The sequence below is a fragment of the Nansenia antarctica genome (genome assembly GCF_963989245.1).
Source record: "Nansenia antarctica genome assembly, chromosome: 10".
Taxonomy (NCBI): Eukaryota; Metazoa; Chordata; class Actinopteri; order Argentiniformes; family Microstomatidae; genus Nansenia; species Nansenia antarctica.
The window spans coordinates 10,678,689-10,696,867 of NC_137680.1; the positions used below are offsets into that span (position 1 = coordinate 10,678,689).

Below are 18,179 nucleotides of genomic sequence, written 5' to 3' on the forward strand. Positions count from 1 at the left end.
ATCATGCTGTTTTGTCCTTTCTTCTTGGTACAGTACCCAGAAAATGCACACACCTGAAAATGCCCAGAAAATGCACTTTTCTAAGAAAAGAAATACATGATAAAAAAAACTGCAGGAACTACGACCCTCAACAACTGCAATTGTACAGTACACTCCTCGCAAAAAGTTCCACTCAAGAGGGACAACCAGCCCTTTTGTGAGTTTTCCCCAGTCATCCGAAAGCGTTCCCATTGCGGGCGGCTTGAGCATTGGTCCGGTTTCTGCTCCTGACCGGGCGGTCCCGACTGAAGATGGTGTCCTGGTCACTGTCCAGCTCCGACTCTGACATCATGAGGCTGGAGTTGTGCTCTGTGCTCCTGTGCTTGATGTCTGAGGAGGGACGAGACAGGAAAGAAATCATAGTGGGGTCACCAAATGATGCTCTAACCAATGTAGCTAGTACTGTAGTACTGTAGCAGGTGTAAAAGCTGTTTGACCACCACTAACTTATCACTTCATTTATTCAGTTACTTTATTAACATTTGGTATTAGTTAATGTAGAATAAAAATGTAGAATAAAGCCAAGGCTCACTGTATTTAGGCCTCAGCTCCATCCTCTCTTGTTCATCCATGTTGTCCAAAATAGTGTATTTGGTTTTCTTCCTGACCTTAGTGCGCCTCCTCCTGAACAACAGTATTTCCATTTACTCACAATTAATCAATATTGTATGTTTCTGTTTCTGTTGCTCTTGGGTCACTCAACATGTTGGCAACAGAGGTAAAAGCATTTACAAAATATATCCGTAGCTTGATCTCATCACCACAAAAATCACAATTGATAGAACATTTACATTTTGGGCATTTAGCAGACGCCTTATTCCAAAGCGACTTACAATCAATACATTTGACTAAGCAAGTGAATAGAAAAGATAAACATTTTGTTACTCTGCTTATTCTATTGTGTGACAATGTAAATGAGTATGACAAAAAAACATGACAAAAGTCCTTATGCGCTGACCAATAACATACTGTTGCGCAACTTGCTCCTGTTTGTCTGTACAGGAAGCATGGAAATGTCAGGTTCGAGGCCAGGGTACCTTTTGCAACAGCAGACACAAGCCCAGGCGACAGTCCCGATGAGGGCAAAAGCCATGAAGGAGGAGAGGATGACATAGAGCACTCGCCATTCTGCCAAACGCAAAAGGGAGGGAAAAGACAGACATTTTATAGATGGATTAAAGTAACAAGCGTGATGCGTGTGCAGACTGTTTGTTTACCAACATGAAATTCATCTATTGTTAGTCTCTCACAGCAAATAGATTTGAATGGGTACTTTATTCTCAGAGACTCCAACTGAATAAGTCGGACCTAGAACTCACCACAGTTACTCTCTCCATCACCAAAGAAGTGGCGAATCAGGTTCTCAGTCCAAAACGGGTCGCATACACACTCCTTGGTGATTGGATCACATTGGCCATGGCCCGAACAGAGAAGCAGGCACACTGGACCACAATGGAGTACAGCAAAAAACAGACACGACTAGCATTATACTCTATGTACTGTATATGTGACAGGATCTGGTGTTTTAGTCCGCAAGTAGGGCAAGTTCATTTTTCAGTTTTCTTTTCAGATTATTAAAGGAAAGATTGTAAGCTTGAAGAAGATATGCGTATTTGAATGTTGATACCCCCCAAATCAACAAACAGAGAAATTCTGCCTCAAAGTTTTCACAGACACTTTTCACAGGCAAGTAATGACTGGGAACAATTGCTGGTTAACTCCACCCCCAACCACTCCCCCATTACACTACCTGTCATTATCTATTTGTCATCTGTCAGTGGGGTTGTCAGTTAACCCTCAGTTAACAAACTTACTTTCTGCAAAGATACGGGAAAAAAACACACACACTAAAGGATAGAAGCAAATTGCGGCGTTTCTGATACATTCTTGTTGCCTCATACTTTACAGTTGTACAGTCAACTATTCTGTCTATAATTACTATAAATCAAACCATTCTTATGATGAAATATTAATTCTTGTGAAAATCATTAAAACTATGTAATGCTCCCTGTTGTTAGTGTTTTGTAGGTCAGAGTGTTATGAATGACTGTGTATGCTTTCTGAGTGAACATTGTTGCCAGTGTGTGGTTGAACGAGCTTCTTTTGAAACATGTATTAAGTGCTTTGGTGGTTTGAGTGAGTTTTGGAAAAAGACGTGTTTGGCCAAGATGCATGTTAGTAATGCAGACTGTATGAAGAGTTTTGACAATGTGACTTCAGTTTTGAACACTGCGACTTAGCAATCGGAAAAAACTGTAATGTAAAATGTAAACCCTATATGATATGGCCCTAATGTAAAACAATATGATATCATCAGCAGTAATATCATCTAATGGGATACGATATCATATCATCTAATTGTATATAATGCAGTGTGTTGTGGCACTCACTGACTGTATCCACTCTAAGGACTCTGAACAGCAGGTAGTCCGTCTTCTCTCTCAGTAGCTGGCCATGCAGCAGGCCGGCAAGTTTAGGACCAGGGACCGGCCCCTCAGGACCCTGCACAGAAAACCTCAGCACTGTGCTAAACACACACACACACACACACACACACACACACACGCACACACGCACACACACACAAGTCAGACACAAAAAAGCAAATACACATAAATGTCAGTGTATTAGCAGTACACATGAGAAGACTATCAGTAGTATCCGTATACTGCATGTGGCTCAGTTGGCATGGCAACTCCGCTCTACCTAATCATGCTGGGACCATATATTTCCCAAAAATATAAACAAAAAACACACAAGTCGCTTTGGATAAAATGTGAAAATGTTTTGTGTGTGTCTGTGTGTATGTGTGTGTGTGTGTGTGTGTGGGTGTGTGTGGGTGTGTGTGAGTGTGTGTGTGTGTGTGTGTATGTCTGTATGTGTGCGTGCGTTCTGTATCTGCTCGTCAGTACCTGAGGTCTGAGTGTCCTCTCAAGCCCCTGAGGTGGATGTCGTTGTCCAGGACGTGGAGTAGCGCGGCCAGCTGTCTGAGCACCGTGTCTCTCTGAGCCACGCTGACCTGGGCCACAGCCACCAGCATCTCCACCTCCACCTCCTCACGACCCCCTGGGTCTGAGGGGCGGCATACACTTAGAAACATATTCTTTTTTCTTTTAAGTTATTTTTTCTGAGTGGGGCAGTCCCACTCATATTTTTCATATTTATTGACAGTTACAGTGAAGATTTAGACAGGGTTGGATTTCACATGGGTGAGAGAGAGAGGAGGGATGACATGCAGGATATGTCCCCGGCCGGAATCGAACCCACCTAAGCGCCCCTAGAAACATATTCTATGTGTATATTGGCCCACACATATCACACACTTAGCACCCCTCATGACCAGTTTTTGCGGGGACAAGTGTACTCGAAGATAACACACACACACACACAAAATATGCAGTCACGTAAACACAAACACAAACACCCCTACCTGGTCGTACTTCTACGGTGGCTGTAGCAGCACTGGTGCGGCCCAGAACATCAGTTACACGGAGCTGGAACAGATATGTCCCCTCCACCAGGTTAGCCAGGTACAGGGAGGCTTGGTGCTCCGAACTATACAGCACATCCTGGATCAATGACAGCAAAGAAGAGTTCCTACCTGTAAACGGTTCGTACCGGAAGGAGGTTTGCTAACAGTGGTAAAAATAGAGTGGTAGATTATTAGATGATATATAATTATATTATAACTGCATGGTAGATTATTGATAACGGGTTTGAGGCTAATATGGGGAACATCATTATTGTTAATGCATTTAATTATTCTGTTGTAATTAAATGTCTACTGTCATGTTGTGTTTGGAACTTATTTGTAATAATGTTGGCTACTGCTATCTTGGACCAGGTCTCTCTCATGCAAAAATTAGGTTGTATCTCCATGACACTCACATGGACAAAATGTTAAGTTAATAAATTCCATCTCAAGCATCATTGAAAGTTAGGAATTCCAAACGGGAATTAGATTTAAATTAGTCTCCTTCATTTTTTATTTTTTTTAAAATTTGTTTTTCAGATTTTATCCCTTTTTCACCCAATTTGGTAGCCAATTGAACCCAACCTAGCATCCAATTATCCCCTGCCTATTGCGAATGATCCGCCGCAAGACCCCGTGGCCGGCAGTCCCAGAGGAGGCCGCCAGGCAGACTAGCTGACTGGCTCCTCGAGCCCAGCACCGTTATTCCGGCACCCCGGGGGCGCTGTTGCGCGACGGATCCTTGTCCGGAAATACTCCTATACCGCCCTCGGGAGCGGCCGCCCAATATGCCGCTCCCCGTGTGTGCCCCAGCCATATCCGGATCTGGCGAGCTGGGATTCGATCCCAGTCCCCGGTGGGCAGCTTGCACTAGTGGCCAGTGCTTAGACCGCTACACCACCACGGGGCACGATTAGTCTCCTTCATTGACTCGGTTTCAATTCTATTCTATTATATTGCTTGATCTCCACCTTGATCCACTCACCCCAGCAGCAGGGCTCTGGCTGTCCCGTACCCACAGGAAGTGCACCTCAGCGAGGTCACCATCTGTCACGGAGCCTCGGAGCACCAGGGAGTTGTTGGGCAGAGTCAGGGTGTGGCTTCCGCTAGCGTGGGCTACAGGTGGGAGGTTTTTGGCTGAGGGAGGATGGACAACATCAATAGAAATGTGTTACTGGACCACACATTAGCAGTATCTTTGTCCTTTTGATACAATAAGCTTCTATCTGCTACACACTTAAAGGTGTAGCGTGTGCTGTGTCGCTGCCCTCTTTCGCGACACTGAAAATCTGAAAACGCTACATTTTCGAATGGCGGCAAATGTGTGCATATCCACAATACATACAAATGGTATGTAAAAAGCCAGTGCACGGCCACGACACTAGATTTTACAAAGTACGCCTGGGCCAACACAGCGTTCTTCAATGAATGTCCTTTATCGTGCAATCTCATTCCTTCATCTCTACCGATGTATCCTGGCCATTTAGCCTTTATGAATCCACACATATAGAAACAATAACGAGTGTTCAGCCATGTCCAGAAACAACCGCTATCCCTTAGTTACAAGGGTTAGCACATACAGGGGTCCTTACAGTAAGTGACTAGGCGAAAGAGTTGTTTCTGGACAGGGCCGTCGTGTTTTCTTACCCTCCTGCACTCTCACAGTGAGTAAAGAGCTGTCTGCCACCCCCTCCAGATCGCTGACAGTCAGTCTGAAAGTATAGCGGCCAGCTCGGAGACCCGTTACCACGGCCAGGTCCTTGTCCACACCCTCTATCCTTGAGCCTGGGGGACCGCTACAAAACAACAACAAATCACAATAAGCACTTTTGCAGTATGATATATTAGCCTACAATATATTGGCCAAAACATTTTTAATATTTCATAAAGATGGAGGTTGAAAACAAATCCTTGGAACCCCAAGGTCAGCGCTAGTGGGATCCATGCGATCGCCCGACTGACGTCACACTATCCAAATGGATACTTAAAACAGTTAAAGGTAATAGCTAAGGGCTAATGGCTTAGGTAAGGGTTATGGTTAAGGTAAAGGTTAGAGATAGGGTTAGGGTTAGTGTAAGGGTTAAGATTAAGGGTAGGGTCATCCCAGTGATTCAACTAAGCATCTACCAGAACCTGTCATAAGAAAGGACATCAATGGCATATTCCTCACATTTAGGCTTTCACACCGCCACGGAACCGTTCCGGTTCGTGTTCGCGAACCAAGTCTGGAACCGGCTGGCGCGTTCCGACCGAAAATAAATAGGTTCGGAGCCTGAAAAGTTGGTTCGCAGCGAGAACCAGAAAATAGCGGTTCTTAGGCGGGAACCAAAACGTAGAACAGTCACGTCGTCAGTGGGTGTGTCATATTCTAGGCTGCAAAGACCAGCAAGAAGGAAGGAGACAAAATGTTATCTAATCTAAATCTAATCTAGTGATCAAAAAAAGTATCAAAAGTTTCATCATTCTCTCTATCTTCCTCACATGCTCAGCAAACACACACACACGCGCGAACGCACATTTCGTAAGCCGTTTCTATTCCGGTAATGGAGCAACTGGTTAGTAAGAGAATGCGTGTAGAAAGTTTCTTTTGTTTTGTTTAATAGAAAATAGTGTTTATTTCAGATACTGTAGTGGAAGATATTATCCACATTTCCAGTGAAGTAGTTGCCATCTACTTGTGACATTTTTGTTTATCCCGCCCCTTCATCACCCATCATTGATGACGCGGATGGTTCTGGTTACACTGGTATGAACGCGGGCTGGTTCGCCAGACAGCACCAAGGTTCGGGGGTTTCAGAACGCAAACGGGAACGGGAACGGTTCCTTGGCGGTGTGAAAGCCCTATTTTAGAGGAAGGAGAAGGATGACCCTGACCCCGGTGTTGATACCTGATGGTGTCCCAGTGGTAGCTGACAATTGCATTGTCATCTGTGCTGCTGCTACCGTCCAGCGTGATGCTGGCCACTGGGAGGGTCAGCTGCCTGTCAGGACCCACTACAGCGACAGGGGCCTGGTTTGACCCCTTGACCTCTGCTATGGGGGTGCCCCCCTCCTCTATAGAGCAGAGCAGAACAGACAAAGGAAAACAAATCAGAATGGTCACTTTTTAAAGGTATGAAAATGGTCAATAGCAATGTATAGCCTACTTTGCACTTAGCAGTTAAAACAATGAGTCTATCATACTTTCAAATCAACGTTTAACTGCACAGTGGTGTGGCCACTGTGGAACATTACTGTGCGGGTCTATGTCATACATACTATGTCATGTCATCTGTACCTGGTTTGAGAGTGGCCGTAGCAGAGGAGGCGACAGGTGAAGTGGCTGTAGTAGGGACATCCTGCTTGATGGGAGCAGTAGCGGCAGGGCCAGGGGTCGCAGAGGCCATAGAGATGTCATGGTCTCTGTAGGATGACGGGTCACTCTCCTTTGGCTGGATGACCCTCACTGTAGCTGTGGTGGAGTCAGATAACCCATCTGAATCTTCCACTGTCAGTCTGGAGGGGAAGAAAAACCAGGATGGAATAAAAGTCAGTATTTCCAATGTATTTTTTAGGGGGGGGGGGGGATTTTGTTATCTAAGACATACGTATATAATGACTGGTATGGTAGCTGCTAAGAAAATGATTCTATTGGATTGGAAATCACCTACACCTCCCTGCTTCCAGAAATGGCTCAACACATTAATCAGTAACAGGCAGATAGAGAGAATATGCTTATACAACTCTAAAGTTCCCAATAGATATTTGAACATATGGGGTCCAATTATTGACTCAAAGTTTAACTTTAAAAAAAAAGTATATCCTATAGTGATGCAAACCTATACTCTTTTTTTCATTTTACTTGTACAAGTAAAATGAAACACCTGACGATGTTGCATTTTGGGAATTGCATTTTGGGAATTGCTTTGAACCAAATCATACTAGACATGTATGTCTGGCAGCTTGTTGTTTGTTAGTTAGTTAGTTTGTTTGTCTTGTGTATAAAACTGAAAAAAGACAATCAAAAAACCCAAAAAAATCAAACAGGTAACCCAAACTGCTTATAAAGTAGTGTTAGGAGAAACATGAGGCTAGGGTAATGGATTAAACAATAACATAGCTGTGTACATTTTCAATAACAATTTCATACTAAAAGTAATAGTTAGTAAAGGAAAATACAATATGTGTGGGGAGAGGCATTTTAACAACCATAGTAAACCTGAGACTGTTAACAAGACGTAAAATACATTTAATTCCTGTTGGTTGGACACTATGTATGATTAACACGTGTCATCTGACCTTTCTGACCCCCCCTGGGCATCATGATGTAACCATTCCAGGAATAGGTCCTTTGACACTCTGGCCTCTTTCAAACACATGAAAGCCATCTTATGCTGTAGCATACAGTAAGAACAAAAGCATGTATGGTTCTATGGCTTCATGGCTGGATTTGGCTCCCTGCTCTATAGAAAGTAGTGTAGTGACGTTTAATGGAAAAGTATGATGCTGAATACTATACATTTGTCCATTTTCAAAGAAAATTCAACATATAGGGTAGGGTTATACAAATAAAAATGTAAAGAAAGAAAAGCAAATATGAAAAGAGTTTCATGTTCAATTCGTTTTTTCTGTTTTATCCCCTATTGAACAACACTGTCTCATCAACGCTACACAACACCGTAAGTGATCTTGGTTTGGACACTATATGAATGTTGAGTCAGAAGCTCTGCTTGTGGATGAGGTCCAATGCGTTGCTCTACTTGTGGATGACACCCAGCACAAACTTGCTCCATTTATGGATGACGTCCAGCCTGGTCTATCTACTTTGATTAGGGATAATGTCCAGCCTAAGTTGGATGTTCTGATGGTTAACGACTTTGGACATAGCCAACACTTCAATAATGGACGACATCCAACCTGAACCATACTTCTTCATGGTTGTGGATTATGTCGGAAACGGAATGGACACCCCCATTTTTTACAACACGTGGCCTGTTCTGGATGCATCGATTCTGGATCAGAATCCAGGCTAACCTATACTCCTTCGATGACCTGGCTTTTGCATGATGTGCAGCCCGAATTGTATGATTTGATTGTGGATGACCTACATCCTGGCATGAACACTCCTGTCATGGACACCTTGTCGAAGGTTCATGTCAGAGCCCAAATGGACAGTTACGTTTTTTATGCTATCTAGGTAAACCCAGATGCTCTGACCTTGGACAACTTTCCTGGCCAGAACACCAAAACTATAGAAAATGTTCACCCCAAACGTGATGCTCCAATGGTAGATGATAGATGATCTTCAGTCTGGCCTGAGCACTCTGTTGGTGGGTGAACAAAGCGCAAACAGCCTTTTAAATATGGGACTCTTCCCACCATTTTGCCTGGTGGGCAGTGCTATACCCAAATGACCACTTGCCCATACCTGAAGGTATACTCCCCAAGGTTGAGGCTGGATAAGTTAAGAATCGGTGTGTTTGAAGAGGGTCCAAGCTCTATAGGCACACCATGAACCTGGTCCCAGTGATAGGTGATGACCATGGCGTCATCTGTACTCTCTGTGGTGACCCATCACACACACATACACATACACACACACACACACACACACACACACACACACACACACACACACAAACACACACACACACACACACACACACACTGTAATTCAATATTGTACAATGCTGTGTTGTACTGAATTTTGGGGAGGTAAAACATTAGATCTGTATGCTAGTGGGTGTGTGATATTGAATTGACATGAAACATTTGAGCCATCATTTGAGCCTAGCTAATGTACGACTTGAAGTCTGTAGGACTCCGTACCTGACTTAGAGTCTAGGGAGGCCCTTTGATGTTGTTTGCAACATTAAGTTGATATCAAAGGGGCTGTCCCTTATACTGGTTGGTGTACCCGCTGCATTGTTTATTTTATATCTTTATTCATTAAAAAATCACAAAAAGAGCAAGGAACGAGATGCCTCACCCAAATGCATATTTGAATATGAACCGCTAACTTGGGAGTTAATTAGAGTGAGAAAGGGTGGGTTCTTAGACCATATTGTGCTCCATTGGTCTAGCTTCAGCTAGGCTAACATAATAATAATAATAATAATAATAATAATAATAATAATAATAACTTAGATTTCTATAGCGCCTTTCAAAAACCCAAGGACGCTTTACAATTGTAAAGGGGAATGGTCAGACAGACAAAACAGAAAACAAACAAAGCAAAACAGAAACAGTGACTAGGGGCCAAAGGCCTTGGTGAACAGATGGGTTTTAAGGGCTGATTTGAAGGAGTCCAGGGTGGGAGCGTTGCGGATCACTATGGGGAGGGAGTTCCAGAGCGTAGGTGCAGCCCCGCTGAAGGCTCTGTGCCCAAAGGTCCGTAGGTTGGTGCGGGGGGTGGACAGCAGGCCCAACATGACTCTGATCTTGCAACTGATGTCTACACCTAAATACAAGGATCTACTCTTATAGTGAACTAGTTTGTTGTTTGAAATGCTTGAAACCATGAAAAGTAAATTGTCTAAGGTCTTAAACATTTAGTGCGACACTTACGGCTGCCATTGACAATGACATCACTGTCAGGAAATGACATCACCTGAATTACCGGAAGGGCGACAGCTTTAGGGGGCTGATTCTCCCTGGCTGCTGTGAATAAAAAGATATTCTGTTTATTTATGTTTTCAAGGAGAGTGAACCCTTTTTTCAGACAGCAGAGAAACAGATGTGGAGACAGAGAGGGGGAGGCACACAAGGATCGAACCTGGGAAACTGCATACATGCTTACTGCTAGTGCTACTGTACCACTCAACCACAGAAAAATGTGTATGTTCCATTTGACCAAATCAGGAAATAAGTTAAACTTCAGATGATGTGTTACAGAATACGTATTGGCAATAGGTTTAATTTAAGTTTTTTTCAGATCAAATGGAATTGACTCCAACCCTCTGCTTTTCACGTACCCTCTCTCACTGTGATGTTCACTGTCCCCTCTCCGTATGAGCCTTCTCCTGTAACAGCCATTGTGACAGTGTAGTGGCCTGCAGATAGCTGGTACAATACAAGAGAAAGATATTTTCTCAGAAAATAATTGTATGACACATTAGCATTATTTTGTATTGTGTCATAAACCTATTGTACTGTGTATGTCTGTCATGAGGTCACATTTGGAGAGGTTCTTACCCTGGGGAGCTGGACTGACTTCTTGTGCTGTCCCTCTATCGCCTTCTTGTGGCCACCAGGAGAACGACACAAACTCCATTCATACCTGTAAGGTGACACTAAAAACAGAATGTACAGTTCATTTGTAATACAATGGTCATAAGAGTCTGTGTTTCTCTCAGATAATGATCAATCAGTGATGTCTGATTGGAAATGACCCATATGCTCTTAAATCAGCGATACGTTATGGTCATTATAAGGCTGTGTGTGTGTGTGTGTGTGTGTGTGTGTGTGTGTGTGTGTGTGTGTGTTCTACGATGCTGTGAAATCCGTCCATGGTGCACAAAAGCGAAACATCACTCCAGTAAGATCAGCAGACAGTTCTGTACTATTCAAGGACAAGGTGCTAGCAAGGTGCTGGCAAAGATCATGTTGTTTCGTCTCACAACCCACATTACAGAGGACATTCTCCCAGACACGCAGTGTGGCTTCAGAAAAGACCGAAGCACACTGGACATGATCTTTGCTGCTCGACAAGTCCAGGAGAAATGCAGAGAGCGAAATAAGGACCTCTACATCACCTTCATTGACCTCCCTAAAGCCTTTGACACAGTTGACCGGGAAATCCCTCGGCATCCCCCCAAAAATTCTCAGCACCCTCAAACAGTTCCACAATGGCATGCATGCATGTGTGCTTCTTGGTGGTCAGCAGTCCCCCTTCTTCCCTGTGAAAGTTGGGGTGAAGCAGGGATGTGTTCTGGCCCCTGAGTATTCAACCTTTTCCTGACGGCAGTCACAATTCTTTCAGTCCATCAAGGCGGATGGTGGTATTCAAGTCCAGTTCCGTCTCGATGGGATCTTATTCAACATCAGAGATGCCTACAAGCAAAGACTAAGAGCCTAGTCAGCAACATTCAGGAGCTGCAATATGCAGATGACTGCACGCTCCTGGCCCACAGCTCAGCCGCCATGCAGCACGCACTGGAAATCATGTCCTCTGTATACCGCTCAGTAGGTCTTGTGATTTAACACTTACAGTTTTTTGTATCTTTGAAAACAATCATCTAAGAACATCAGTCTACAGGGCAGTGTGTGTGTCAACACTGCTTTATGGATCAGAAGCCAGGACAGCCTATCGGTGTCATATCAGACACCTTGATGCGTTTAACACCAGATGCTTCCAACGCATCCTTGGCATCACCTGGCAGGACCATGTTCCCCATACTGACATCCTCCAGTCCATTAGCATTGAGGCAACCCTAGCACAGAGGCAACTCCGGTGGGTCGGCCATATCATCCGGATGCCTGGCTGCCGTTTGCCCCGTCAGGTGCTTTATGGACAGCTCCTGACAGCCAACAGAAAGGCTGGTGGTCAGAAGCTGCGATATAAAGATCAGCTGAAAGGGACAATAAAGAGGTGCAACATCCAACCCCAGGTTGGTTCTAGAATCTAGAATGGTTCTAGAATCGGGCTTCATAGTCATCTACAGTGGCATCGCCGCCAGCAACGATAGCCACTGACAAACATATTCATCACAACACAAGGAAGCCGTGTCATCTTCGCTAGCGACGGACTGCCATAAGCAGTGTGTGTATGCGTGTGTGTGTGTGTGTGTGTGTGTGTGTGTGTGTGTGTTCCGCACCTGTTTGGGGCTCTGGGTCAACAGAGGCTTCTAGCTCCACAGTGTCCAAGGGCAATGTCAGCTCTATCGGATCTCCAATGGATACCAGCAGGGCTCTGACTAAAAGAAGACAAAAAAGAGAGCAAGAGAGAAAGAGAGAGAGAGTGTATGTGTGTGTGTGTGTGTGTGTGTGTGTGTGTGTGTGTGTGTGTGTGTGTGTGTGTGTGTGTGTGTGTAAGAAAGAGAGAGAAAGGGGGGGGATGGAAGAGAGAAGGACAAAGAGAGAGAGAGAAGAGATAGAAGAAACATTTTAAAAACCTGAGAAAAAAAGATTAATGACTATATCTTTTGTGAGGAAAAACATCTTTGGCACCAATTTTACCATATGAAGGATGGAATTTCAAAGAATTGACCAAACCAGAAAAACAATAGGTTATTTGTGAGGTTTTCTCATGCCACCACCTACTGCAATACCTGTCTGTGTGGGTGTGGTCAGAGGCGTGGCGTTAGACTGGAGGGGTGTGGCCTCAGTGAGAGGGGAAGTCCTTATTTGGCTCTGTTGGGAGGAGTCAGCACTCAAGTTCTCTCTCTGGGGCTGAAGTGTTGGCTCCGAGCTCACTGAGGACACATTCTGTAGTTCACTGTCCTACAACGTGAAGAACCACAACCAACAGATAAATTAGTATACTAATTACAATGCATGACGTGTGCTTACATCAACCTTCTGGGAATCACTGACAAGCCTCCATTAGTGGGAAGAGATCGGGGGAGCTGCACCGATTATGTCTTATCCTCAAAGGGGATGTGAGGTGCAGGCGCTGTGTGAATGTGTGTGTATTTGTGTGTATGTGTGTGTATGTGTGTGTGCGTGTGTGTCTGTGTGCGTGTGTGTGTAAGTGATATACTGTATCGATGGAGTGAGAGAGAGAGAGAGAGAGAGAGAGAGAGAGAGAGAGAGAGAGAGAGAGAGAGAGAGAGAGAGAGAGAGAGAGAGAGAGAGAGAGAGAGAGCACAAGCTGGCAGGCTGTCTGCTGATCGTTCGTCATGTCTCTTTGGGAGAGAAACCCAATTTAAAATGACCTCGCTGTCTTAATAGGATGTACAGTCGTGAAAAGATTTGGACACCCCATGAAATATGTAGTTATTTTTTAAGAAATATGGACATATCAATATTTGATCTTCTTTCAAACAATATCTATACTATGGGTGATGTAATTGAAACAAAAACAATGAAAATGTAACTTTGTTATAATTTATTTCACAAAAATATTAACAAAGATGCCAATTCCTACTGAGGAAAAAGTTAGGACACCCTATGCCCTAATAGCTGGTATTTCCCCTGCTACAGCTAACCCTAACAATGACATTTCCACCCCCATGTTTCACAGTTGGTATGAAGCTCTTGTGCTCAAATGCTGTCTTTGGTTTGCACCAAACATGTCTTCTGTTACTGTGCCCAAATAAAACTTTGGATTCATCTGTCCAAAGCACATTGTTTCAGAAGTCATGGTGTTTGTCTAGGTCTTCTCTGGCAAACTTAAGTCTTGCCCTGATGTTGTTGTTTTTTATAGCAAGGGTTTCCTCATTCTGCACACCTCCCATGATAATCAAACAGTCTCTGTCTGATGGTAGATGCATATACAGGATACATGATGCTTTGACATCAACTGTGGCAAGAGCTACCTCTAGGTCCCGTGATGACATTTTAGGATTGTTGGAGACTTCGTTAAGCATCTTGTGGTCTGCTCTTGGACTGAACTTGCTAAAATGTTTGCAGTTGTTTTAAATGTTTCCATTTACTCCACTTGTAAATTATTTTCCGGATAGTGGAATGGCTGATTTCTAATTGTTTGTCCTAGACTCATGTGCATGTATAAACTTCTGTACAAACTTCTAAATGTCTGAGGTTTAAATAAGACAGAATAAGACAGGCTCCTCCGAAATCCTCTCTAACGATGTTCTAATCATTTGCACCTGATGTGGTGCACTTGATTTTAATTTTAGGCATTTTAAGTAGTAATAAATGTGAAAAACGTTTTCCTCACAAGAACATTTTATTAATAACATTATTACGTTATTAATCTATTAATAACATTTTCCAAATCATTTTTTTCAGTTTTATTTGTTTCGTTATATTATCTCCATCTCTCAATATTGTTAAAATGTCCATATGTTTAACTATGTTGAAAAAGACAAAGGGGTGTCCTATCTTTTTCACTGTATTTCATTGTGCCATTATAAGCCAGCATGTTTGGACAACACAGTTCTGAATATTATGTTTTGAATATGACTCAAACTAAACACAAACCGTCTGTGTCCTGAAGATACACACTTGTAGGCTAGTGTAATATATTGTTTTTAAACATAGAGATCACACTATTGACTATATACTGTAGCTGGCAAAACCAGGCAAGGAACACAGATGGAACTTAATACACTGTAACACTTTACTTAACCTTTATCTCCAAGGGGGGATAGTTGTGACAGCTAATGTCTCTAGTTTCGTTTAGGCCTACTGACCATCTATGACCTCTTAGCCTAGTTGCATACGATTCATGCCAAATGACATCAGCTGACACTCACTGTCTTATTGGCTGCAGCGGATTCCAAAGTGGGATTCTGGTCGTTGGGATGTGTCCCCTGGTTGACTGTAGCCCCGGTAGAAGCATTGTATTTGGGCAGGCCACTCTCAGTCAGCTCAGATTCTGCCTCACCCTCAGTCTCTGATAAATTGAATCCATCTCGTCCCTCCAATGATGCTGGCCATTCAGGAAACAAGTCGGCCTGAGAACCCCCCCTGACATCCGCAACCTTTGGGCCAAGTTCACTCTCGGTATATTCCAAATCCATCACAGGGTCACCAAAATCCGGGGAAGCCCCATCGAACAGGGCCAAGTCTTTCAGGGCCTCCACGTCCCCCGAAGGCCTGGGCAGAGGCTTCCATCGACTGGGGTAGGGCTCCCCTCGGACCAGCGACTGCAGCACCAGAGTCTGGGGCGTACCACGCTGAAGGAAGGCAAGATAGGAGTCGGCCCCGGGCCTCTGCCTGGGCTGGCAGTTCTCCCTGGGCTGGCAGCTGAGGACATAGCAGCGGCGCTCGAACAGCCAGGCCAGGTCGCACCCTGGCAGGTCGCAGCAGGCCCCAGCACACTGCGCCAGAGATGCCACGTCCGGCACCCGCAGGATACTGCTGCTCCTCAGAGCCGGGGAGACCACAGCCTCCGAGAAGGTCGCCCCCTGCCAGCACTGCGATGCCACTGCAGCTGAGGTAAAGAACCAAGAGAGATAGTAATATGTAGTAAGCCTAGTATACTTTATACATCATACTTTCCACTGAAGATTTACATGAATAAATGCCACCTGAATCATAAAATGGCCTGCTGGGTAACCAGCAGTTGCCTGGCTGAATTAGCTTGGTTCATAATGTTGATATACTAGTCAACAGGCTACACTGAAAGAAATGAAGTGTTAACCATATGGCTCAAACATTTCACAGAATGGAATGGAATCAATTGATCAAAGCCTACTTCACTGATACTGTGAGCTTGAGTTATAGCCTACTTACACTAGAGATCACAATAGTGTCAGTGAATACCTGAAGGAAAAGGTATCAGCTGTTATATTCTGTATATACGTGTACTGTCTGTATGTCATTGTCACTGTCTGAACACATTTGTGACCCGTTCTAATGCTTTGGTCCTCAAATTGGGATCTGATGTAATGATCTGACTTTTCTTTTCGAAAAATGTGAATACATTTCCGCGTTGTTGAAAATCAATGACACATCGCTAGTAAACTAACATAGCTTGTTTTGTGAGCCTGCTAGCAAGCCTGCTGGCTTGACTAGCAAGTTTGTGTTGTGATTCTCAACAACGGTGAAACGTAGTTCCATGTTTCAAAAGAAAAGTCTGAACATGTTGATTGGTTGCCGATATGCCTACCAAATAAAATAAAATAAATATAATAAACCTCCTAAAATATTGCATTGACTTTAGGGAAGATGTAACAGCTCAGACCACTGACTTTTCCAAACCATGAAAAACACTATGTGCATTGTGCAATTTAATTAGGGTGCATTGTTTGTTTGTGCCACTTTGTTGAGGTTCTCTTACAAATCAAACATTTTCATTGCTCTGCTTTGATGGCTGTTCCATTGTTTACATTGGAAATTCAAATGTTCCATTACTACTATCTACCTTAGCACATCCATACTTTTTCAACAGCAAAGGATACAAATGTAGTCTTTTTTGGCCAATCTACATAAGGTGCATTGACCAGAATTATATTTCAACAATGTCTCTAACCTCCCACACAATGCAGGAGGACATGGAGAAGCAAGGAGACTCCGTTCTGCATGACGGCCCAGACAACCTGGTCAAAATGGCCGTTCTAGACCTGAAACAGAGAAGTAACAAGTGATCCAGCCACATCATCCACATGTTGATTAATGATACATGAGATACCAGGTCACTTGGTCAAGCCTTCTCTGGCTTTAAGCTGCAATCTAAAAACATTTGAGTAATTTAGCCAGAGCGACTTACAACAAGTACATTTGCCTAAAGCATGTGAAACAACTAGGCCTAAAATCACATCATCAAGAAAGACAAGACAGACTTTCTATAAGTGCTAGAAGAAGGTCAAGAAGGTAAGTGGGGCATGTTAGGAGGTGTAATGAGAGAGGGAGATGTCTGAGGAGGAGTCTGTTGTAGTCAAAGTTGTAATCTGAAGAGATGGGTCTTTAGTCTGCAGCAGAAGAAAGGCAGTGGATTCGAAAAACTGCAAAATGTCAGCCAAAAAACATTCATCTGAGGAATGGGCTTGTAGCAATGTCACTCTTAAATTCATAAACAGAACTTGATTAAAAAGCTTTAAATAATGGCTTTAAACTGGTTCTATAGAGTAGAAAGTTGGTAAAATATGCTGCATGCATTGCTGATTTAGGTGTATGGTCTCCTTCAATAACACATTATCCAATATAAGCATCACCTACTGTACCTACAGACCTTACTGTATACAATGGCACATTCATATTCACTGACGCAACATGGAAAAACAACATGGACTCTCCCACCCACAGAGACTTACCTGGCTCCTTCAGAGTCTGACTCAGCCTACTGCCACTTTGGCAAGGATGACATGGCATCTCTCTCTCTCTCTGTCTCTGTCTCTGTCTCTCTCTCTCTCTCTCTCTCTCTCTCTCTCTCTCTGTCTCTCTCTCTCTCTGTCTCTGTCAATTCAATTTAATTTTCAATTTAAAGCCAAGGGTTTTATTGGCATGGGAAACATATATTTACATTGCTAAAGCAAGTGTGAAGATAAAAACTAAAACTAAAACTAAAATAATGTAATGTACAATTAAAGGTATACTAGAATAAATAAATTATTAAACTTATTTACAGTCTCATGGTAGTTTTATCCCGTTGGACATCCTTTTACTATCACAACAGCTGCTGTGTCTGCACATTGTTTTACTTCATCCAGCAGATATGGCAGTTTTTACATTGGTCATGTCTTTAAAGTATTTTTTTCGGTGTTTGTGATCAGTGGGAAGTATGTGTCTCTGATTTCTTTGTACAGCTTTATACATTTCGTAAAATCTTGGTTGGCAGGTAGCCATAGAGACAAATATAACGGAAACAGAGTCCAATAATTTGAGCCAGATTTGAATTGGGATGTCTAATTTGATGTTCCTTTTGATTATGTAAAAAGCCCTTCTCTATGTATGTAAATACACAGTATTTATGCTAATTGGTAAGGTTAGGCTAGGAATAGGGCTGGATCCAAGGCAAGTATTACTGGCAGGAGTAAAGACAGCACTGATAAAGCTATGACTGACTTGGAACTCGGGATTGACCTGTTAGGAAGATGCTCCATTAGTTCCACACCACATTTGT

At 43.3% G+C, this 18,179-nt stretch overlaps 1 protein-coding gene across 1 annotated transcript; it reads right to left on the reverse strand.

The window, feature by feature from the left end:
• Nucleotides 1–211: 211 nt before the first annotated feature.
• Nucleotides 212–16,641, reverse strand: kiaa0319 (KIAA0319; the record flags this gene model as incomplete). Its single annotated transcript, XM_080540949.1, has 18 exons — nt 212–369; nt 572–663; nt 1,077–1,167; nt 1,359–1,481; nt 2,430–2,566; nt 2,952–3,111; nt 3,470–3,608; nt 4,497–4,648; nt 5,159–5,307; nt 6,400–6,565; nt 6,789–7,006; nt 8,919–9,051; nt 10,465–10,552; nt 10,685–10,782; nt 12,307–12,405; nt 12,760–12,931; nt 14,869–15,548; nt 16,590–16,641. 18 exons carry the CDS (start codon nt 16,639–16,641, stop codon nt 212–214), a joined length of 2,907 nt encoding a protein of 968 aa, XP_080397075.1.
• Between the last annotated feature and the right edge of the window lie 1,538 nt (nt 16,642–18,179).